This window comes from Nerophis ophidion, linkage group LG15, assembly GCF_033978795.1.
Source record: "Nerophis ophidion isolate RoL-2023_Sa linkage group LG15, RoL_Noph_v1.0, whole genome shotgun sequence".
NCBI lineage: Eukaryota > Metazoa > Chordata > Actinopteri > Syngnathiformes > Syngnathidae > Nerophis > Nerophis ophidion.
This window is the reverse complement of record NC_084625.1, coordinates 22,422,415-22,439,495: the sequence shown is the minus strand read 5'-3', so window position 1 is coordinate 22,439,495 and position 17,081 is coordinate 22,422,415. Positions and strand designations below refer to the sequence as shown.

Below are 17,081 nucleotides of genomic sequence, written 5' to 3'. Positions count from 1 at the left end.
GATCTCCTCGACTTGGTCAATTGAAAAGTAGCTCGCCTTCAGAAAAAGTGTGAGCGCCCCTGTTCTAGACAAAAAAATCACTCCATATTCTCTACTGTTTGCCAGTGTCACCATATCTGAGTTATTGTGCAGAAATATGGGGAAATAACTACACAAGTACACTTATTCACATAGCATGTAACGAAAAGAAAGATCAGTTATAATAATACATAATGAGTGTCACATACAGTGATTACAAATACATTGGAGGCAGCCACCACAGTTGACACACTTCACACTAAAGTCACAATTTCTCTGTGATTTTTGTTCCAAAGCTAATGAAGATTTTGGCAAAATGTGGGTAATAAGATATCTTTTTAGTCGTTCTGTGTATTTTCTTTAACGATTATTGCATAGTCAGGTGCATGTCAAAGTGCCTGCTGGTCTTGAAACACTGCAGGAATGTAGCCAAAGAGTGTGTCAAATACAGCCATAAAATTCTACTTTCATAAAATAAAAGCATGTTTTATTGTAAGGTTCTCAGCTGGAGAATGTTTAGAACTACAGTATATATAGACTTATTATTTTTAGGCCTGTAAATTTATGGGCACCACATGATTCGATTCAATTCAGAATTGATTGTCGATTCAAAATCACTCTTGATTCAAAATCATCCATCCATCCATTTCTCTACCGCTTAACCCTTTCGGGGTCGCGGGGGATGCTGGAGCCTATCTCAGCTACATTTGGGCGGAAGGTGGTGTACACCCTGGACAAGTTGCTACCTCATCACAGGGCCAACATAGATAGACAGATAACATTCACACACTAGGGCCAATTTAGTGTTGCCAACCAACCTATCCCCAGGTGCAAGTCTTTGGTGGTGGGAAGAAGACGGAGTACCCGGAGGGAACCCACGCAGTCACGGGGAGAACATGCAAACTCCACTGGGTGCCAGTTCTACAAAACTCAAAACCAGTGAAGTTGGCAAGTTGCGATAATCATAAATAAAAAGAGAATACAGTGATTTGCACATCCTTTTCAACTTATATTCAATTGAAAGCACTGCAAAGACAATATACCGGTATTCGAACTGAGAAACAATTTTTTTTCCGCAAATAATCATTAATTTGGAATGTAATGGCAGCAACACATTGCAAAAAGTTGGCACGGGGGCATTTTTACCACTGTGTTACATGTCCTTTCCTTTTAACAACACTCAGTAAACGTTTGGGAACTGAGAAGACCAATTTTTGAAGCTTTTCAGATGGAATTATTTCCCATTCTTGCTTGATGGGAGACAGTTCTGGACTACAGGCAGGCCAGTCTAGTACCCGGAATCTTTTACTACAAAGCCACGCTGTTGTAACACAAGCACAACGTGGCTTGGCACGGTCTTGTTGAAATAAGCAGGGGCGTCCCTGAAAAATATGTTGCTTGGATGGCAACATATGTTGCTCCAAAACCTGTATGGACCTTTCCGCATTATTGGGGCCTTCACAGATGTGTAAGTTACCCATGCCCTTGGCACTAATACACCCCCATACCATCACAAATGCTGGCTTTTGAACTTTGTGCCTCTAATGGTTCTTTTCCTCTTTGGTCCGGAGGATACAACGTCCACAGTTTCCAAAAACAATTTGAAATGTGGACTCGTCAGACCACAGAACACTTTTCCACGTTGCATCAGTCCATCTTAGATGAGCTCGGGCCCAGCAAAGCTGGTGGCGTTTCTGGGTGTTGTTGATAAATGGCTTTCGCTTTGCATTGTAGAGTTTTAACTTTCACTTACATATGTAGTGACGAACTGTAGTTACTGACAGTGGTTTTCTGAAGTGTTCCCAAGCCAAAGTGGTGAAATCCTTTACACACTGATGTTGGTTTAGTTACAATATGATTTTTACGTTGACACTTCAGCATATTAATACATGTTGCAGGGGGAAATGTTTAGAGTGAGACACTGTACAGGAAATAAATGGGCTAGTGTGAGTGAGTCACCTTGGATTGTAACTGCATTGAAGTTGACAATAAAGAAGAAGTGAGCAACTATACTTCTCTAACCGCCCACTCTTTATGGTTCGGAACAACGGACTAAAGTGAAACATGGTGGCAGCGGTAGTTAAACTTTGAGACCGCCACGAACGTGAAGGGAAACAGAAGTGGAGCAACTGAGACCTTCGCCGATACTTCGTTTGGACTCTGCTAATTTGGCAAAGTCGTGGAAATGTTGGAAAGAGGAGTTTACTCTTTAATATGGAACTGATAATGCCGAAAGCAGAGGAGATTATGTAGGTGAAAATTTTCTACTACTTAATCGGCGAAAGTGGAAGGGAACTGCTGAACACACTAGAGGGCAGCAGTGGATTGGCGAGGAGGACTGTGAGCTCAATGATGTTGCTGTATGATGGACATCGTTACCCTAAATTGAACGAGACAGTAGAGAGGTACAGGTTTTTTGTGCACAATCAAGAATTGGAAGAAAATATTGACATGTCACGGATTTGAAAATTTTGCCAAATATGTGCAATTGTGGAGATATAAAACGACTCCATAATAAGAGACAGAATTGTTTGGGGTTCACACAGCTCTGCAATGAGAGAGAAGTTGTTGAGAGAGGAAAGCTTAACCCTGGAAAAGTGCCTGCAAATATGCAGAGCTGTCAGAAGAAAACAGCAGAACTCTGCAAAGACAGACGGTGGAAGAAATACATGCATTGCAGAAAAGTTCCGCAACATAAAGATATAATCAGTTGCAATATTTGTGATAAAACACATGCAAGGAACAAGAAATTGTGTCCAGCTTTTGGTAAGACATGCAAAAAATGTGGCAAAGACTACACAAAAGGAGATGTTGAGACTGAGGTCCAGACTGCGAACATGGTGGAATACGTATATCGGTTGAGGGATTAGCTACCTTTAGAAATGCCCCTAGGGAGGATGCTAAACTGCAGAAAGTGGTAGGCTTTATTCTATCAGGTTGGCCAAGGACGTAACAGGAGCTGCAACATGACATTCAGCACTATTTTTTATTTCAGGATGAACTTAGTGTACATGATGGTATTGTATTTAGGGGCGAAAGGGCAGTTATACCTGGTAAACTGAGAACTGATCTGACACGCCGCATTCATTCATCACATTTAGGTGTTGAGGGATGTCTCAGGAGAGCACTTGAATGTGTATATTGGCAAGGTATGAATGACCAGGTAAAGTATTTTGTTTCAAAGTGCGACAATTGTAGAGCAGTAGATCCCAAGCAGCCAAGAGAGACACTTAAACCCCATGATATGGTGTTTTGACCATGGGCCAAAGTTGGAACGGATTTGTTCAAATGGAAAAACAGAGATTATTTTATTACAGTAGAGTATTACTCCAATTTCTGGGAGGTAGATTATCTGCCAGACACAAAAAGCAGCACTGTAATTCATAAACTGAAGGCTCTCTTTGCAAGACATGGCATACTTGATGTGATTATGTCAGACAATGGGCCACAATATTCGTCCGAAGAGTTCCAGAGATTCAGCCTAAAGTGGGATTTTGTGCACAGAACTTCATCACCGGGATACCCACAGAGCAAGGCGATGGCCGAGTCCGCCATAAAGACAGGCAAGCGACTTATGCTAAAAGCTGAAGCTGCCGGGCAAGATCCGTACTTGGCTATGCTGGATCATCGAAACACACCCAGTCAAGTCCTGGAGACAAGCCCTGCACAGAGAGTGTTTAGTAGGAGGACTTGGACCCTACAGCCAACAAAAGATACCCTATTGACACCAAGAGTCATGGACTGTGAACAGGGACTGAAAGGCAACAGACTGAGGCAAGAAAGATATTTGAACCGCTCAGTCAAGGACTTGGATTGTCTCAAGAGTGGAGACAGTGTGAGAGTTCAGCCCTCTGAGCCGTGTAAAGTCTGGAAAGTCGCAAAGGTGGTGAAGGAGGTGCACCCCAGGTCTTACGAGGTGAATTTCTAGTCAGGTGCTGTTCTGCGGAGGAACCGTCGACACCTCACGCGCTGCCATGAAGCACCTGCCCGCCTCTGCAATCAGGAACGTTCAGTGACACGACTACGATGGATATTCAGCAACGTAGAGATGACCAGTTGGTTGCTGTGACCAGAGCAGGTCGTAGAGTTATTTGTCCACATTTTCTGAAAGACTACACACATTGACTTTTGAAGCTTGAAAACAGTTGGAACAAGTTGATGGGTTACATGGTATTTTGGTTGTGTTAGAAAACAAAAAGGAAGATGCAAATATCTTGCTATTTGATGTGGAATTTCTCGGTTAAGATGAAAAGAAAACCATACTGTAGAAGTAAAGGATGACAGGTGATACTGTTATTTTTTGTTTTCATCCTGGGTTGGTTTGTAAGTAATATGATACTTTTATTTTCTACTATAACTGTTTTATAGTGTGTGTTATAATCTAAATTGTATTGTATTTTGTAATGCTATGCTATCTCCTATATAATTAGGCAGGATAGGTTTAGGGTAAAGTAATCTCTTTTGAAAAAGATTATTAATACATGTTGCAAGGGGGAACGTTTATAGTGAGACACACTGTACAGGAAGTAAACGGGCTAGTGTGAGTGAGTCACCTTGGATTGTAACTGGACTGAAGCTGACAATAAAGTAGAAGTGAGCAACTATACTGCTGTAACCGTCCACTCTTTATGGTTGGGAACATAACGGACTAGAGTGAAACAGGTTTTTAATACGGTATTACTGAGGGATCGAAGGTCATGGGCATTGACACTTACATGCAGTGATTTCTCCAGATTCTCTGAACCTTTTGATGATATTATGGACCGCAGATGGTAAAATCCCTAAATTCCTTGAGATAGCTCGTTAAGAAATGTTGTTCTTAAACTGTTGGACAATTTGCTAATGCATTTGTCCACAAAGTGGTGACCTTGGTCCCCCATCCTTGTTTGTGAATGACTGAGCATTTCATTGAAGTTGCTTTATAACCAATCATTGCACCCACGGGCTTCACGGTGGCAGAGGGGTTAGTGCGTCTGCCTCACAATACGAAGGTCTTGAGTAGTCCTGGGTTCCATCCCGGGCTCGGGATCTTTCTGTGTGGAGTTTGCATGTCCTCCCCGTGACTGCGTGAGTTCCCTCCTGGTACTCCGGCTTCCTCCCACTTCCAAAGACATGCACCTGGGGATAGGTTGATTGGCAACACTAAATTGGCCCTAGTTTGTGAATGTGAGTGTGAATGTTGTCTGTCTATCTGTGTTGGCCCTGCGATGAGATGGCGAATTGTCCAGGGTGTACACCGCCTTCCGCCCAATTGTAGCTGAGATAGGCACCAGTGCCCCCCGCGACCCCAAAGGTAATAAGCGGTAGAAAATGGATGGATGGATGGGCATTGCACCCACCTGTTCCCAATTAGCCTATTCACCTGTGGGTGAAGTGTTTGATGAACTGTCCTTAACTTTTTTGCCACTTGTGCCAGCTTGTTTGAAACATGTTGCAGGCATCACATTCCCAATGTTTCCTAGTTCGAATGTTAAGTATCTTGTCTTTGCAGTGTATTCCATTGAATATAGGTTGAAAAAGGATTTGCAAAACATTGTATTCTGTTTATATTTACGGTTTACACAAAGTGCCAACTTCACTGGTTTGGGTTTCGTGTTATTGTCTACATTCTTTCATAAATAGATAAACACCTCTGATAAATGTCTGTATTACTTAAAAGAAAACTGGTTTTGTTGGATAAAATTCTACCCAAACAATTAAATTGAATGGACAGGAGATCTATTTTCTTCTACCGCTTGTCCCTCTCGTGGTCGTGGGAGCCTATCCCAACTGTATTCGGGCTGAAGGCGTGTACACCTTGGACCAGTCGCCACCTCATCGCAGGGCCATCACAGATAGACAACATTCACACTCACGTTCACACACTCAGGCTTGCCAATGAACCTATCCGCAGGTGCAGGTCTTTGGAGGTGGGAGACAGCCGCATTACCCAGAGGAAACCCACACAGTCATGGGGAGGGAGAACATGCAAATGTTACACAAAAAGACCCATAGCCCAGAGATCGAACTCGAACCTACATATTGTGAGTCACACTCACTAACCCCTGTCGCACCGTGCTGCCAGATTTTGGATGAAAAAACTATTAAGAATTGCGTTTTTTTTTACACCAGTAATTATTTGGGATTACTTAATCAGAAAAATAAACGTCAAAACGACAGCGATCGCATTCATCCGGGCACGGCCGCACACGTCATCGTTAGCAGTCATGGCACCTGTTTAGTTGGCCATACTCTATACACGACTCTGGAAACAGTATTTAAAAATAAATTACTTGTCAATTCCTCCCTCAACGTTGCGCCGTTAGAAGGCCCTGCATAGAACGGACACTGTAGCATAATGGAGCCTTAAGACATTGTCTATTTGTTTATACTGTGATATATACTATAAAAGTAGGGATGTGAATCTTACAAAAACTTGATTGCAATTCTTGCAGTGACGTTTTGATTCGGAAATCATTCTCGATTCAAACCAATTCTTTTAACATATTATTTGGTAGATAAACTATAACAAAACATTTTCAAAAAAGGTTACAGGTTACAAAAGCTCCTCTTAACTGCTGACAAATAACGTATGTGCTGTAAGTGAGCCCATAGATGGCCTTAAAAACGTATTTTCAAAAATCGATTTATCATACAGTAGTCATAGTGTACGTGACTTTTATGGCGCCGTTTATGGGTTATAGTAAAATGCTTTAGAAGATATCTTGTCAAGCTAAGTAGAGGTGTCCCCATACAACTTTTTTACTTCCAATATGATACTGATATTGGAGCCTTGAGTATTGGCCAATACCGATATTAATTTAATACGATATCAGCACAAATCATATTAAAGTGGAACGTCAACTTACAAACCCTCCTTTTTACAAACATTTTGCTTTTCAAACTAGTAGAATGAGCTAAATATGCCTCTGTGTGCGAACGCTTCATTCATTTATTTGGTGTCCCGCTAGCAGACATTTTGTGCTTGCTCTTATTGAGGAGATTAACAAAGCAGGCTTTGTACCACAGCAAGTTTTTAATTGTGATGAGAACAGATTTTCTGGAAAAAAGATGCCAACTTATATCACAGCGTAGGAGAAGATAGTACCTTTTAGAGATGCGCAGGTAGGCAATAATATCATCCGCAACCGCATCACTAAAGTCGTCATCCACCCAAACTAACATTTTATCAGAACCGCAACCGCCCACCACCCGCCCGTTGTTTTATATCCGGAGTCGGCGACCTTCACCACTAAAAGAGCTAAATTGACCCGTGTCACAAAGTAAAGAAGGCAATGGGAGCCGCCAACATTCTCGCGAATATCCGATGGTGCTCATTCAGGTAACGAGAGTAAGGGCTTGCCGTGAAGCCATTGCCTTTGACACCTTCAACAACATGTACGAATTTTAACACTCTTACTAATATGCGCCACGCTGGTAAGCCACACCAAACAAAAATGACAAACACATTTCGGGAGAACATCCTCACAGTAACACAACATAAACGCAACACAACAAATACCCAGAATCCTTTGCATCCATGACAAAAAGTGAATATACTTTACACCTCCGCGCCCCCGGAAGTGTAACCCGGGGGGTGTATAAAATAGTCAGGCTGTGTCATGGATACAAAGGATTCTGGGTATGTGTTGTGTTGCGTTTATGTTGTGTTACTGAGAGGATGTTCTCCCGAAATGTGTTTGTCATTCTTGTTTGGTATGGATTCACAGCGTGGCGCATATTAGTAAGAGTGTTAAAATTGTTTATATAAATGGGTTGTACTTGTATAGCGCTTTTCTACCTTCAAGGTACTCAAAGCGCTTTGACACTACTTCCACATTTACCCATTCACACACTGATGGAGGGAGCTGCCATGCAAGGCGCCAACCAGCACCCATCAGGAGCAAGGGTGAAGTGTCTTGCTCAGGACACAACAGACGTGACAAGGTTGGTACTAGGTGGGATTTGAACCAGGGACCCTCGGGTTGCGCACGGCCACTCTCCCACTGCGCCACAACCATTAGTGTACTCTTTATCACCCAGTATGCCTTGCAGTCGTGTGCGTGTCAGTGGAAGCCACACAACATATTGCTGGACTTGCAAGTAAATTGTAAATGATGTAGAAGGCGTCAAAGGCAAAGGCTTCATAGCACGCCCTAATACTTGTTAACTGGGTGACTGCAGGCAGACATACTTGAGAATTTTATCAACTAATGTCTTCTTCGCTGTGTGACACGGGTCCAAAATGGCTCTTTGAACGGTAAAAGTAACCGATCTCTGAACCATGTATATCATATATTTCCAAAAGGTTCGACAGCCACCCGCCCGAATCTATTTAAAATCTATTTTTTCATCTTGTCACCCGCCCGACCCGCGGTTTATCCGCGGATCCACGGATGAGACCGCAAACCGTGCATCTCTAGTACCTTTCATTTAACAGCATCACTTCCAAGAACACACACGGACGACCCTTCCTCCATCTCCCCTCCCTTTCCCCCTCTGTTCTCTCCTCCCGTCAGCCGCTCATTTGCCGATGACAGTGTAAACATTGATTTTACTTCTCAAGTGTTATTGTAGTAGTATGGTTGTTAAAGTTAAAGATTTTTTTATTTTTATCTCTGTTGGTTTGTGAGGGTACCAAAGGGACTTCTGTGTGTGTGTGTGCGTGTAGGCAGATCAGCGCGTAAAGCACAGTGCATCGTTGTTGTTTGGGCTTGTTAAGACACTTGATCCATCACCCCTCTATGTTTGATTGATATACAGTGCTATCTATCACTTTAGATTGTGTTCAAAGTGTACAAACCATCACTAAAATATGGACTTTTGCCAAGGCTGGAACCCGTTATTCACATTTACGTTGTATCTGGGCATGTGTCTTGGGCATGACGTTAAAGTGCATCCGGCAGTGGAGGCCCCTCTATGGGGTCTTGGGGCTATAGGAGGTTAACCCCTTTACTACTGTTACCCCAGGTGGCCCTTGGCAAAGGCCTAATACCTGACTGACAGGGATACGGTAAAGACCTCATTGGCGGAGCAGGCGGAAGATGGTAGATTTAAGAACTACCACAACGGCTGCGATGGCGGGAGAAGGCTGCAGCAGAAAAGGGTCCCCTGTCGGGTTGGACTCCATGCCACTGGACCCTGACCCGGATGTCAAGGATCGTGTGGTGACTGTCTGTGCACCAGTCTCCCCAAGTTAAACAAAGTCAGGTACAGGCACCCTCCATAAAAGGGATACAACCCCTACCAGGAGGATCATCATACTCGTTCGAGCGACCGCCAATGATGATGTTTCTTATAGAAAAATGTGCTTCACTCTACAATTGTTTCCATATACAAACCCTGTTCAAGAACCAATTAAGTTCGTAAATTGAGGTTTTACCGTAGTGTGGCATGTTAAAAAAAAAAAGGTTGATAAAGCAAAATTACTCCTTGTGACAGATTTATAATTTTGAAGCGTACATTTCTGTTTGGTTACACCTAATGGTCACAATAATTCATTAAATCAAGCGCATGAAGCAGTATGTTGTATAATGCAGACATATTTTTACTGGATACTTTCTACTAGCTTGTGCCTTGGAGAATTGTATGCTTAAGTATTATGCATCTAAAATTATTTGATACTTATTTATATTGACATGTGTTTTACACGGCAATATTGTTCTGTTAAGGACAGCTTGAGTGCTTAGATGTGGTGTAGCTGCTAGCTTCTCGTAGACTATATGATGACTTCACTAAAATACAAGGAAAGCTCAATCGTCTGCTTTTTCGAAGACATTTAGATGTTAACTGGCTGTCCAGCTTTTCACCGGTAAACGCAATGCAGGACTGCTTGTATCGGAGCTTATATCTGAGCTATATGGGGCAATTAGGTGCCCTTGCAAATATTTGTTGCTTGCTGTTTTTTTACTTTTTTCTGAGGAATTTCAAGTCAATCCAACCTATTGGGTTCAATAACAGCACTATGAGGACTATTCACTAATAACTCACCTCTAAGAAACAGTGTGACTGACTGATATCTGAGCGGGCTTTGTTGATGCGCACTGAGAACCTTCAGAGCATCGACATGGATCAATTCCACCAGCTGCTTGTCTGTCTCCAAAGACGCAAAACATCAGATTTAGACAACAACAACAATGTGTCCTTCTGTCTCACCTCCCAAAACTCTGAACTGGATGTCCTCTTTGAGAGGCGAGCTGCAAGTCTTGCAGCTGAAGTCGTTTCTCACGGTTGCCGACTCTGTGGCTCCGGGTGCATGAACCCGGATGTGGTGGAACCCTTAAAAGCAAAGCAAAGTGCAAATGAATTCAGCTGTTCTGTACTAATCTGAGGGTGAGGGTGCAGGCATGTGAAAAAATGAGGACACGGAGGGACAATTTGGCAAAACATGTACCCTTACTGTGTTGATGGTGCTGTTATTACAATGATTTATTACCAAGTGTAATTACAATTTCAGGGTGTTGAGCCATCGGTAAAGAGGGCACTGATAAAGATTAAGCAAGATTGGTTGAAAAAAATGGCTGCCTTCAAGCAAAATGTCTTTGCAGGGGTACCTAACTAACTGTCTATATGTCATTAATTATCATGTGTAGCTGAGATAGGTGCCAGCGCCCCCCGCGACCCCGAAAGGGAATAAGCGGTAGAAAATGGATGGATGGGATGGTGTCTAATGACTATAAAGGGACGCAATACGCCAAATTTTGCTATTGATCCGATAGCAAGTAAAAACAGGGTCAGTATTGTCCATACCGATAGATACTTTTAATTCTGACATTTTTGAAGAGCATTGAATAATTGCTTTTGCCTTTAGTATGTTGAATACGCACAGGCACTTATTTATGAGTGCATAAATACGTGTACACGGGCCCCAACTTAAGAGCTTATTGTTGTGCAATTTTTTTTGTTACATGCATCTCTGTCATCAGTTGGCCTAACAAATGCCACAGTGAACCCGTAAGATCCGACCAAAACATCTGGTCTTATTCGCTAGCATTAGCTTATAGCAAAGGTCCAACATAACTTTGTTTTTCCATTCATGGTAAGGAAGAAAGTGAATGTGAAGGACAGTGTAGGAGTGAATAATGTTTATGGAAAAAAAAAAAGTTAAATCATCGAAAACATGAAAAAACTTGCCGACAACTTGGTAAAGCAGTTCCAGCATAGCACTGCTAGTATGCACCATACTGAAGTAGTGTGTGAGTCCATAACGCCAGCGAAGAATGTTAAAACCATCTGAATGGCAGACATTTATCCATGTAACTATGGAGATGCTGCTGATCTTGTGTTTGATTGAGAAGCAGCTGGAAGGAGATAAATAATTCCACTCTCTAGTGTAAATGCAAGGGTTGTGCCAATCGGTATCAGTATCGGAATCGGACGATTTTTGTAAAACAGTATGTGATTGCCATTGCTGAGCAATGCCTTTAAATGGCGATCACAATGGCAATCCCTAGTTGACAGAGGGGACTAGCAGCTAATTGTGTGGGGGCATTTCTCCAAGTTAGTAATCATCACTTCTATTACGGAAAACAAATTGCATTTCTTCGTATCTTAAGTATGATTAATAAGTACTATTATTACTGGGAGACGAAGCTAAACATGTTACATACAGACAGAGAGGACATGATACCAAGGCCAGTATCAGTATATGATCGATACTTGAGTGATTAAATGGATATTTTCAATTTCTCAAATTAATTTTTGGTGTTTTTATAGATGTTTACAAAATCAAATTCAGAATCAGAATAGTTGTTTTTTTTATTGCCATTGTTTGAGAACAGGTTCACAAACTAGAAATTTTTCTTGGTACAATCCTGCAACATAAAATACTTAATAAAACACAGAATAGAATCAGGGTTTAATTCCCTGAACACAGGGCAAAACCCAAAACCTTTAAAGGGGACCTATTATGCAAAACCAACTTTAACTGTTGGTGCCCGTTTTTGTGGTTTTGGGATCTACATAAGTCCAAAAACAAAACATGGAAGCATGGTGGAGTTATATATAGTCATGGTCAAAAGTTTACATACAATCGTAAAGAACATAATGTCATGGCTGTCTTGACTTTCCAATATTTTCTATAACTGTAATTTTTTTGTGATAGAGTGATTGGAGCACATACTTGTTGGTCACAAAAAACATTCATGAAGTTTGGTTCTTTCATGAATTTGTTAAGAGTCTACTGAAAATGTGACCAAATCTGCTGGGTCAAAAGTATACATACAGCAATGTTAATATTTGGTTACATGTTCCTTGGCAAGTTTCACTGCAATAAGGTGCTTTTGGTAGCCATCCACAAGCTTCTGGCAAGCTTTTGGTTGAATTTTTGACCACTCCTCTTGACAAAATTGGTGCAATTCAGCTAAATTTGTTGGTTTTCTGACATGGACTTTTTTCTTCAGCATTGTCCACATGTTCTTAAAGGGGTTTAAGTCAGGATTTTGGCGAGGCCATTCCAAAACCTTAATTCTAACCTGATTTAGTCATTCCCTTTACCCCGTTTGACTTGTGCTTTGGGTCATTGTCCTGTTGGAACACCCAACTATGCCCAAGACCCAAACTCTAGGCTGATGATTTTAGGTTGTCCTGAGAATTTGGAGGTAATCCTACTTTTTCATTGTCCCATTCACTCTCTGTAAAGCACCAGTTCTATTGGCAGCAAAACAGACCCAGAGCATAATACTACCACCACCATGCTTTACGGTAGGATGGTGTTCCTGGGATTAAAGGCCTCACCTTTTTTCCTCCAAACATATTGCTAAACAAATGACAACTTGAATGACAGAACATAGCAAAGTGTGCTGTTGCACTTTTCTTATGTACTTACCAAGGCAGAAAATAAAATAGTTTCCACCAACCGCATTTCATTTATAGACAAGATTGAAATGATTTAGTTACTTGACATGGTCTTTCTGTTAATGATATAGAGTACATAATCTTGAATAACAAACATACCAAAAGCATTGATATTTTGATTTAAGAATTGATATTAGAGCATAAAGATCTGGTATCGGCAGTATTGATATTTTAGTATTGTTACACACATCACAAATCTGAATAGGCAGCATAAATACCTTTTTGGAGCATCTTTGATAAATGCTGTACATTATTATTGCATTACTTCAGTAAATTAAAAATAATTAACTGTTTTTCATACAATATTAGTTATCTAAACCAGTGGTTCTCAACCTTTTTCCAGTGATGTACCCCCTGTGAAATTTTTTTTAATTCAAGTACCCCCTAATTAGAGCAAAGCATTTTCGGTTAAAAAAAAGAGATTAAGAAGTAAAATACAGCACTATATCATCAGTTTCTGATTTAATTAATTGTATAAGAGTGCTAAATATTGCTCATTTGTAGTGGTCTTTCTTGAACTATTTGGAAAAAAAGATATAAAAAAACAAAAAACTTGTTGAAAAATAAACAAGTCATTCAATTATAAATAAAGATTTCTACACATAGAAGTAATCATCAACTTAACGTGCCCTCTTTGGGGACTGTAATAGAGATCCATCTGGATTCATCAACTTAATTCTAAACATTTCAAAAAAAAAATAATAATATTTAAAACATAAACAATATTTATGGAACATGTCCACAAAAAAATCTAGCTGTCAACACTGAATATTGCATTGTTGCATTTCTTTTCACAGTTTATGAACTTACATTCATATTTTGTTGAAGTATTATGCAATTCATATATTTATAAAGGATTTTAAAATTGTTGCTATTTCTAGAATATTTTTTAAAAATCTCACGTACCTCTTGGCATACCTTCAAGTACTCCCAGGGGTACGCGTACCCCCATTTGAGAACCACTGTTCAAAACAGTTGTTTTTATTTTCAAGTCATGTTACAGGTTAAAATTGTGATGTATTGGGGGGCCAAGTACCAGTTAGGGATTTTAACTCATGTTAATTGGACTTTGATTTGACGATTGAGATACAATTGTTTTAAGTCAAGAGCCCTATCACAGAACCAATTAAAGGCCTACTGAAACCCACCACGCAGTCTGATAGTTTATATATCAATTATGAAATATTAACATTGCAACATATGCCAATACGGCCGGTTTAGTTTACTAAATTACAATTTTAAATTTCCCGCAGAGTTTCCTGTTGGAAACGTCGCGGAATGATGACGCGTGTTTGTGACGTTATTGGTTGGAGGGGACTTATTAGCCAGCACCACTTGTGGCTAAAAGTCGTCTCTTTTCATCGTGCAATTACACAGTATTTTGGACATCAGTGTTGCACAATCTTTTGCAATTTGTTCAATTAATAATGGAGAATTCAAAGTAGAACGATGGAAGTGGGAAGTTTTAGCCTTTAGCCACACAAACACACGGTGTTTCCTAGTTTAAAATTCCCGGAGGTGAAGCTTTACTATGGATCAGAGCGGTCAAGCGAATATGGATCCCTACTACATTTGAAGTTTTCGGTGAGAAAATTGTGGTAAAAGGTCGCCTCTCACCGGAGATCAGCGGAGCTTGCGCCGTCAATGCAGCTGCCGTGACTTCCCTCAGAGACTGGCGTCAAAACACCCGTGGACACACCGCTACGACTATCAGGTACTATTTAACTCACTGAAACACTAGCAACACAATAGAAAGATAAGGGATTTCCTAGGATTATCCTAGTAAATGTGTCTAAAAACATCTGAATCGCTTCCAATGCAATCGCCTTTTTTTTTCTTTCTTCTAGTTCTTCACTATCAATATCCTCATTCACAAATCTTTCATCCTCGCTCAAATTAATGGAGAAATTATCGCTTTCTCGGTCCGAATAGCTCTTGATGCTGGAGGCTCACATTATAAACAATGTGAGGATGTGAAGAGCCCTCACACCGGTGACGTCATCGTCTGCTACTTCAGGTAAAGGCAGGGCTTTTTTATTAGCGACCAAAAGTTGCAAACTTTATCGTCAATGTTCTCTGCTAAATCCTTTCAGCAAAAATATGGCAATATCGCGAAATGATCAAGTATGACACATAGAATGGACCTGCTATCCCCGTTTAAATAAGAAAATCTCATTTCAGTAGGCCTTTAAGATAAGCTTGTAAATTAAGGTTGTACTGTACATGGTCAAATAAGACATGAGGATAAATTCCGATCCTTACCTGAAGAAAAGTGACAGTCGTCGTTGCTGCAAAGGAACCTGGCGCTCTGTGTGTATTTGGTGACCCTTGTGACTGCAATGGCCAGACCTTCCATAAGCACAGGCCTCATGCAGCAGTGTGTACGTGGGAACACAGCAAGGTCCAGCTTGTAGTCAGGAAATGGAGGTAGGTGTGTCAACTTCAACATGACATTAACCTTAAGGGACCAATCAAGTTAGCTTTTGAGGTTGAGGGTGAAATGTTAGGTTCTTGCATACCTGACACTCTGTATGTACATTCTCAATAAGTGAAAGTGTCTTAATGGCCAAGAAGCACACCTAAAAAGTGTGTATTATGAGGTTAGGTTGTCATGTGCAGAAATTCATGCAAACTGATCTCTTACAGATTGAAACAAAGCTGTTGCCTGTAGTGGGTGGTGTAATATACGGTCACCCAGTTCCGGGTCCACCTCTATGACGTCAGTGGGATTAACGCCGACACAGAACCGGAAAATCGCCATTGCATTTTGTGGGGGGTCTATAAAAATGTGTGAGTAAGATATTAGATTTGGCACCCAAACAAACTATAGTAAGTCAAGTTAGCCAATACGTCCTCACCCAAAAAGTAGTTATAACTTACCGTTGTACGATTTGCAGTCTTCTGTTAGTTTCTGAAGGCCGCCACTTTTGTCCAAATAAATCAAAACCGACCGTTTTAACGAGAACATGTCCGCCATTGTTGGACGTCAACCCAAGTGCGCTTCTTTTTTGAGCGCGAGGAAGCGTTCGTTGCCACAGCAACCAGGCACATGATACAGGAAGTTACGTCACCACATTGCATCGTTGCAAACTGCTCAGGCAAGAAAGTAGCTATTGGCTTTCATTAAAAGTTGCTAGAAAAAATGCTAGATGACATAATAGCTTCATTTGCATAATTAGTTACAACGGAAGCTGTCGTGGGAGACATACAAAACTGAGTTTAAAAAAGATTCCAATTATGACTAGAAGTGTAAACGAATTGTCTCGTGAAGCGTGTAAGGACGGGAGTCAAAGGCGGAGTGTCAAAAGATGCTGCTGACTGTTATAGTGACGTTCAGACATCAGTTCGCAACAACGGAGCATTAAAAACACACCCGTGTCGTTCAGTTAACAAACCGGAAATGTGTCAGGTGAAAACCATCCGACCGGAACTCTCTAAACATAACTAAGATTCCTTGGGTCAAATTTGATCTAATGAATCAAGGGTTGTGATATTATATATATTGGAAGAGTGGATCGTGAGATCGACAGGCCGATCGGTGTGGCATCTTTAGTAATGCGGACTCTGTATCGATCCGTTGTGGTTAACAAAGGAGCTGGGCCGGAAGGCAAAGCTCTCAATTTGCCAGTCAATCTATGTTCCCATCCTCACCTATGGTCATGAGCTTTGGGTTATGACCGAAAGGTCAAGATCACGGGTACAAGCAGCCAAAATGAGTTTCCTCCGCCGGATGGCGGGGCTCTCCCTTAGAGATAGGGTGAGAAGCTCTGCCATCCGGGAGGAGCTCAAAGTAAAGCCGCTGCTCCTCCACATCGAGAGTCGTCAGATAAGGTGATTCAGGCATCTGGTCAGGATGCCACCCGAACGCCTCCCTACGCTGGCCTGGGAACGCCTCGGGATCCCCCGTGAGGAGCTGGACGAAGTGATTGGGGAGAGGAAAGTGTGGGCTTCCCTGCTTAGGCTGCTGCCCCCGCGACCCGACCTCAGATAAGCAGAAGATGGATGGATGGATGGATGGATGGATGGAATCAAGGGTTGTGATATTCACGATCGAAACAAATCTATTTAATTCGTTTATAACATAGGGTTATTTCATTTTTAGAGTGACAGTGATGTCTTACTAACTCTGCGGCAGCTTTGTACAAAGTGGGTTGGGATCTTCTCTCTGCCCGCACTGCAGCTGGAACTGCTGCATGTCAACTTGACCACCTGTGAGGAGGGATTCACGG

At 41.4% G+C, this 17,081-nt stretch overlaps 1 protein-coding gene across 3 annotated transcripts in view; it reads right to left on the bottom strand.

Annotated features, from left to right (window-relative positions):
- Positions 1-16,720, bottom strand: part of mcmdc2 (minichromosome maintenance domain containing 2) — a 35,618-nt gene extending 18,898 nt beyond the window's left edge. For 2 of the 3 annotated variants that reach the window (XR_009809818.1, XM_061921833.1), the window contains exons 1-6: positions 15,733-16,720; positions 15,497-15,630; positions 15,372-15,431; positions 15,115-15,310; positions 10,153-10,275; positions 9,988-10,089 (exon numbers count right to left, since the gene is read on the bottom strand). Coding sequence is in view for 2 of the 3 variants with exons in the window: in XM_061921833.1 (XP_061777817.1) it covers positions 9,988-10,089; positions 10,153-10,275; positions 15,115-15,310; positions 15,372-15,431; positions 15,497-15,630; positions 15,733-15,829 (712 nt within the window). In the remaining variant the exon portion in view is untranslated. The remainder of the gene's footprint in view (positions 1-9,987; positions 10,090-10,152; positions 10,276-15,114; positions 15,311-15,371; positions 15,432-15,496; positions 15,631-15,732) is intronic. The other variant, XM_061921832.1, reaches the window with a different exon arrangement.
- Positions 16,721-17,081: the final 361 nt, after the last annotated feature.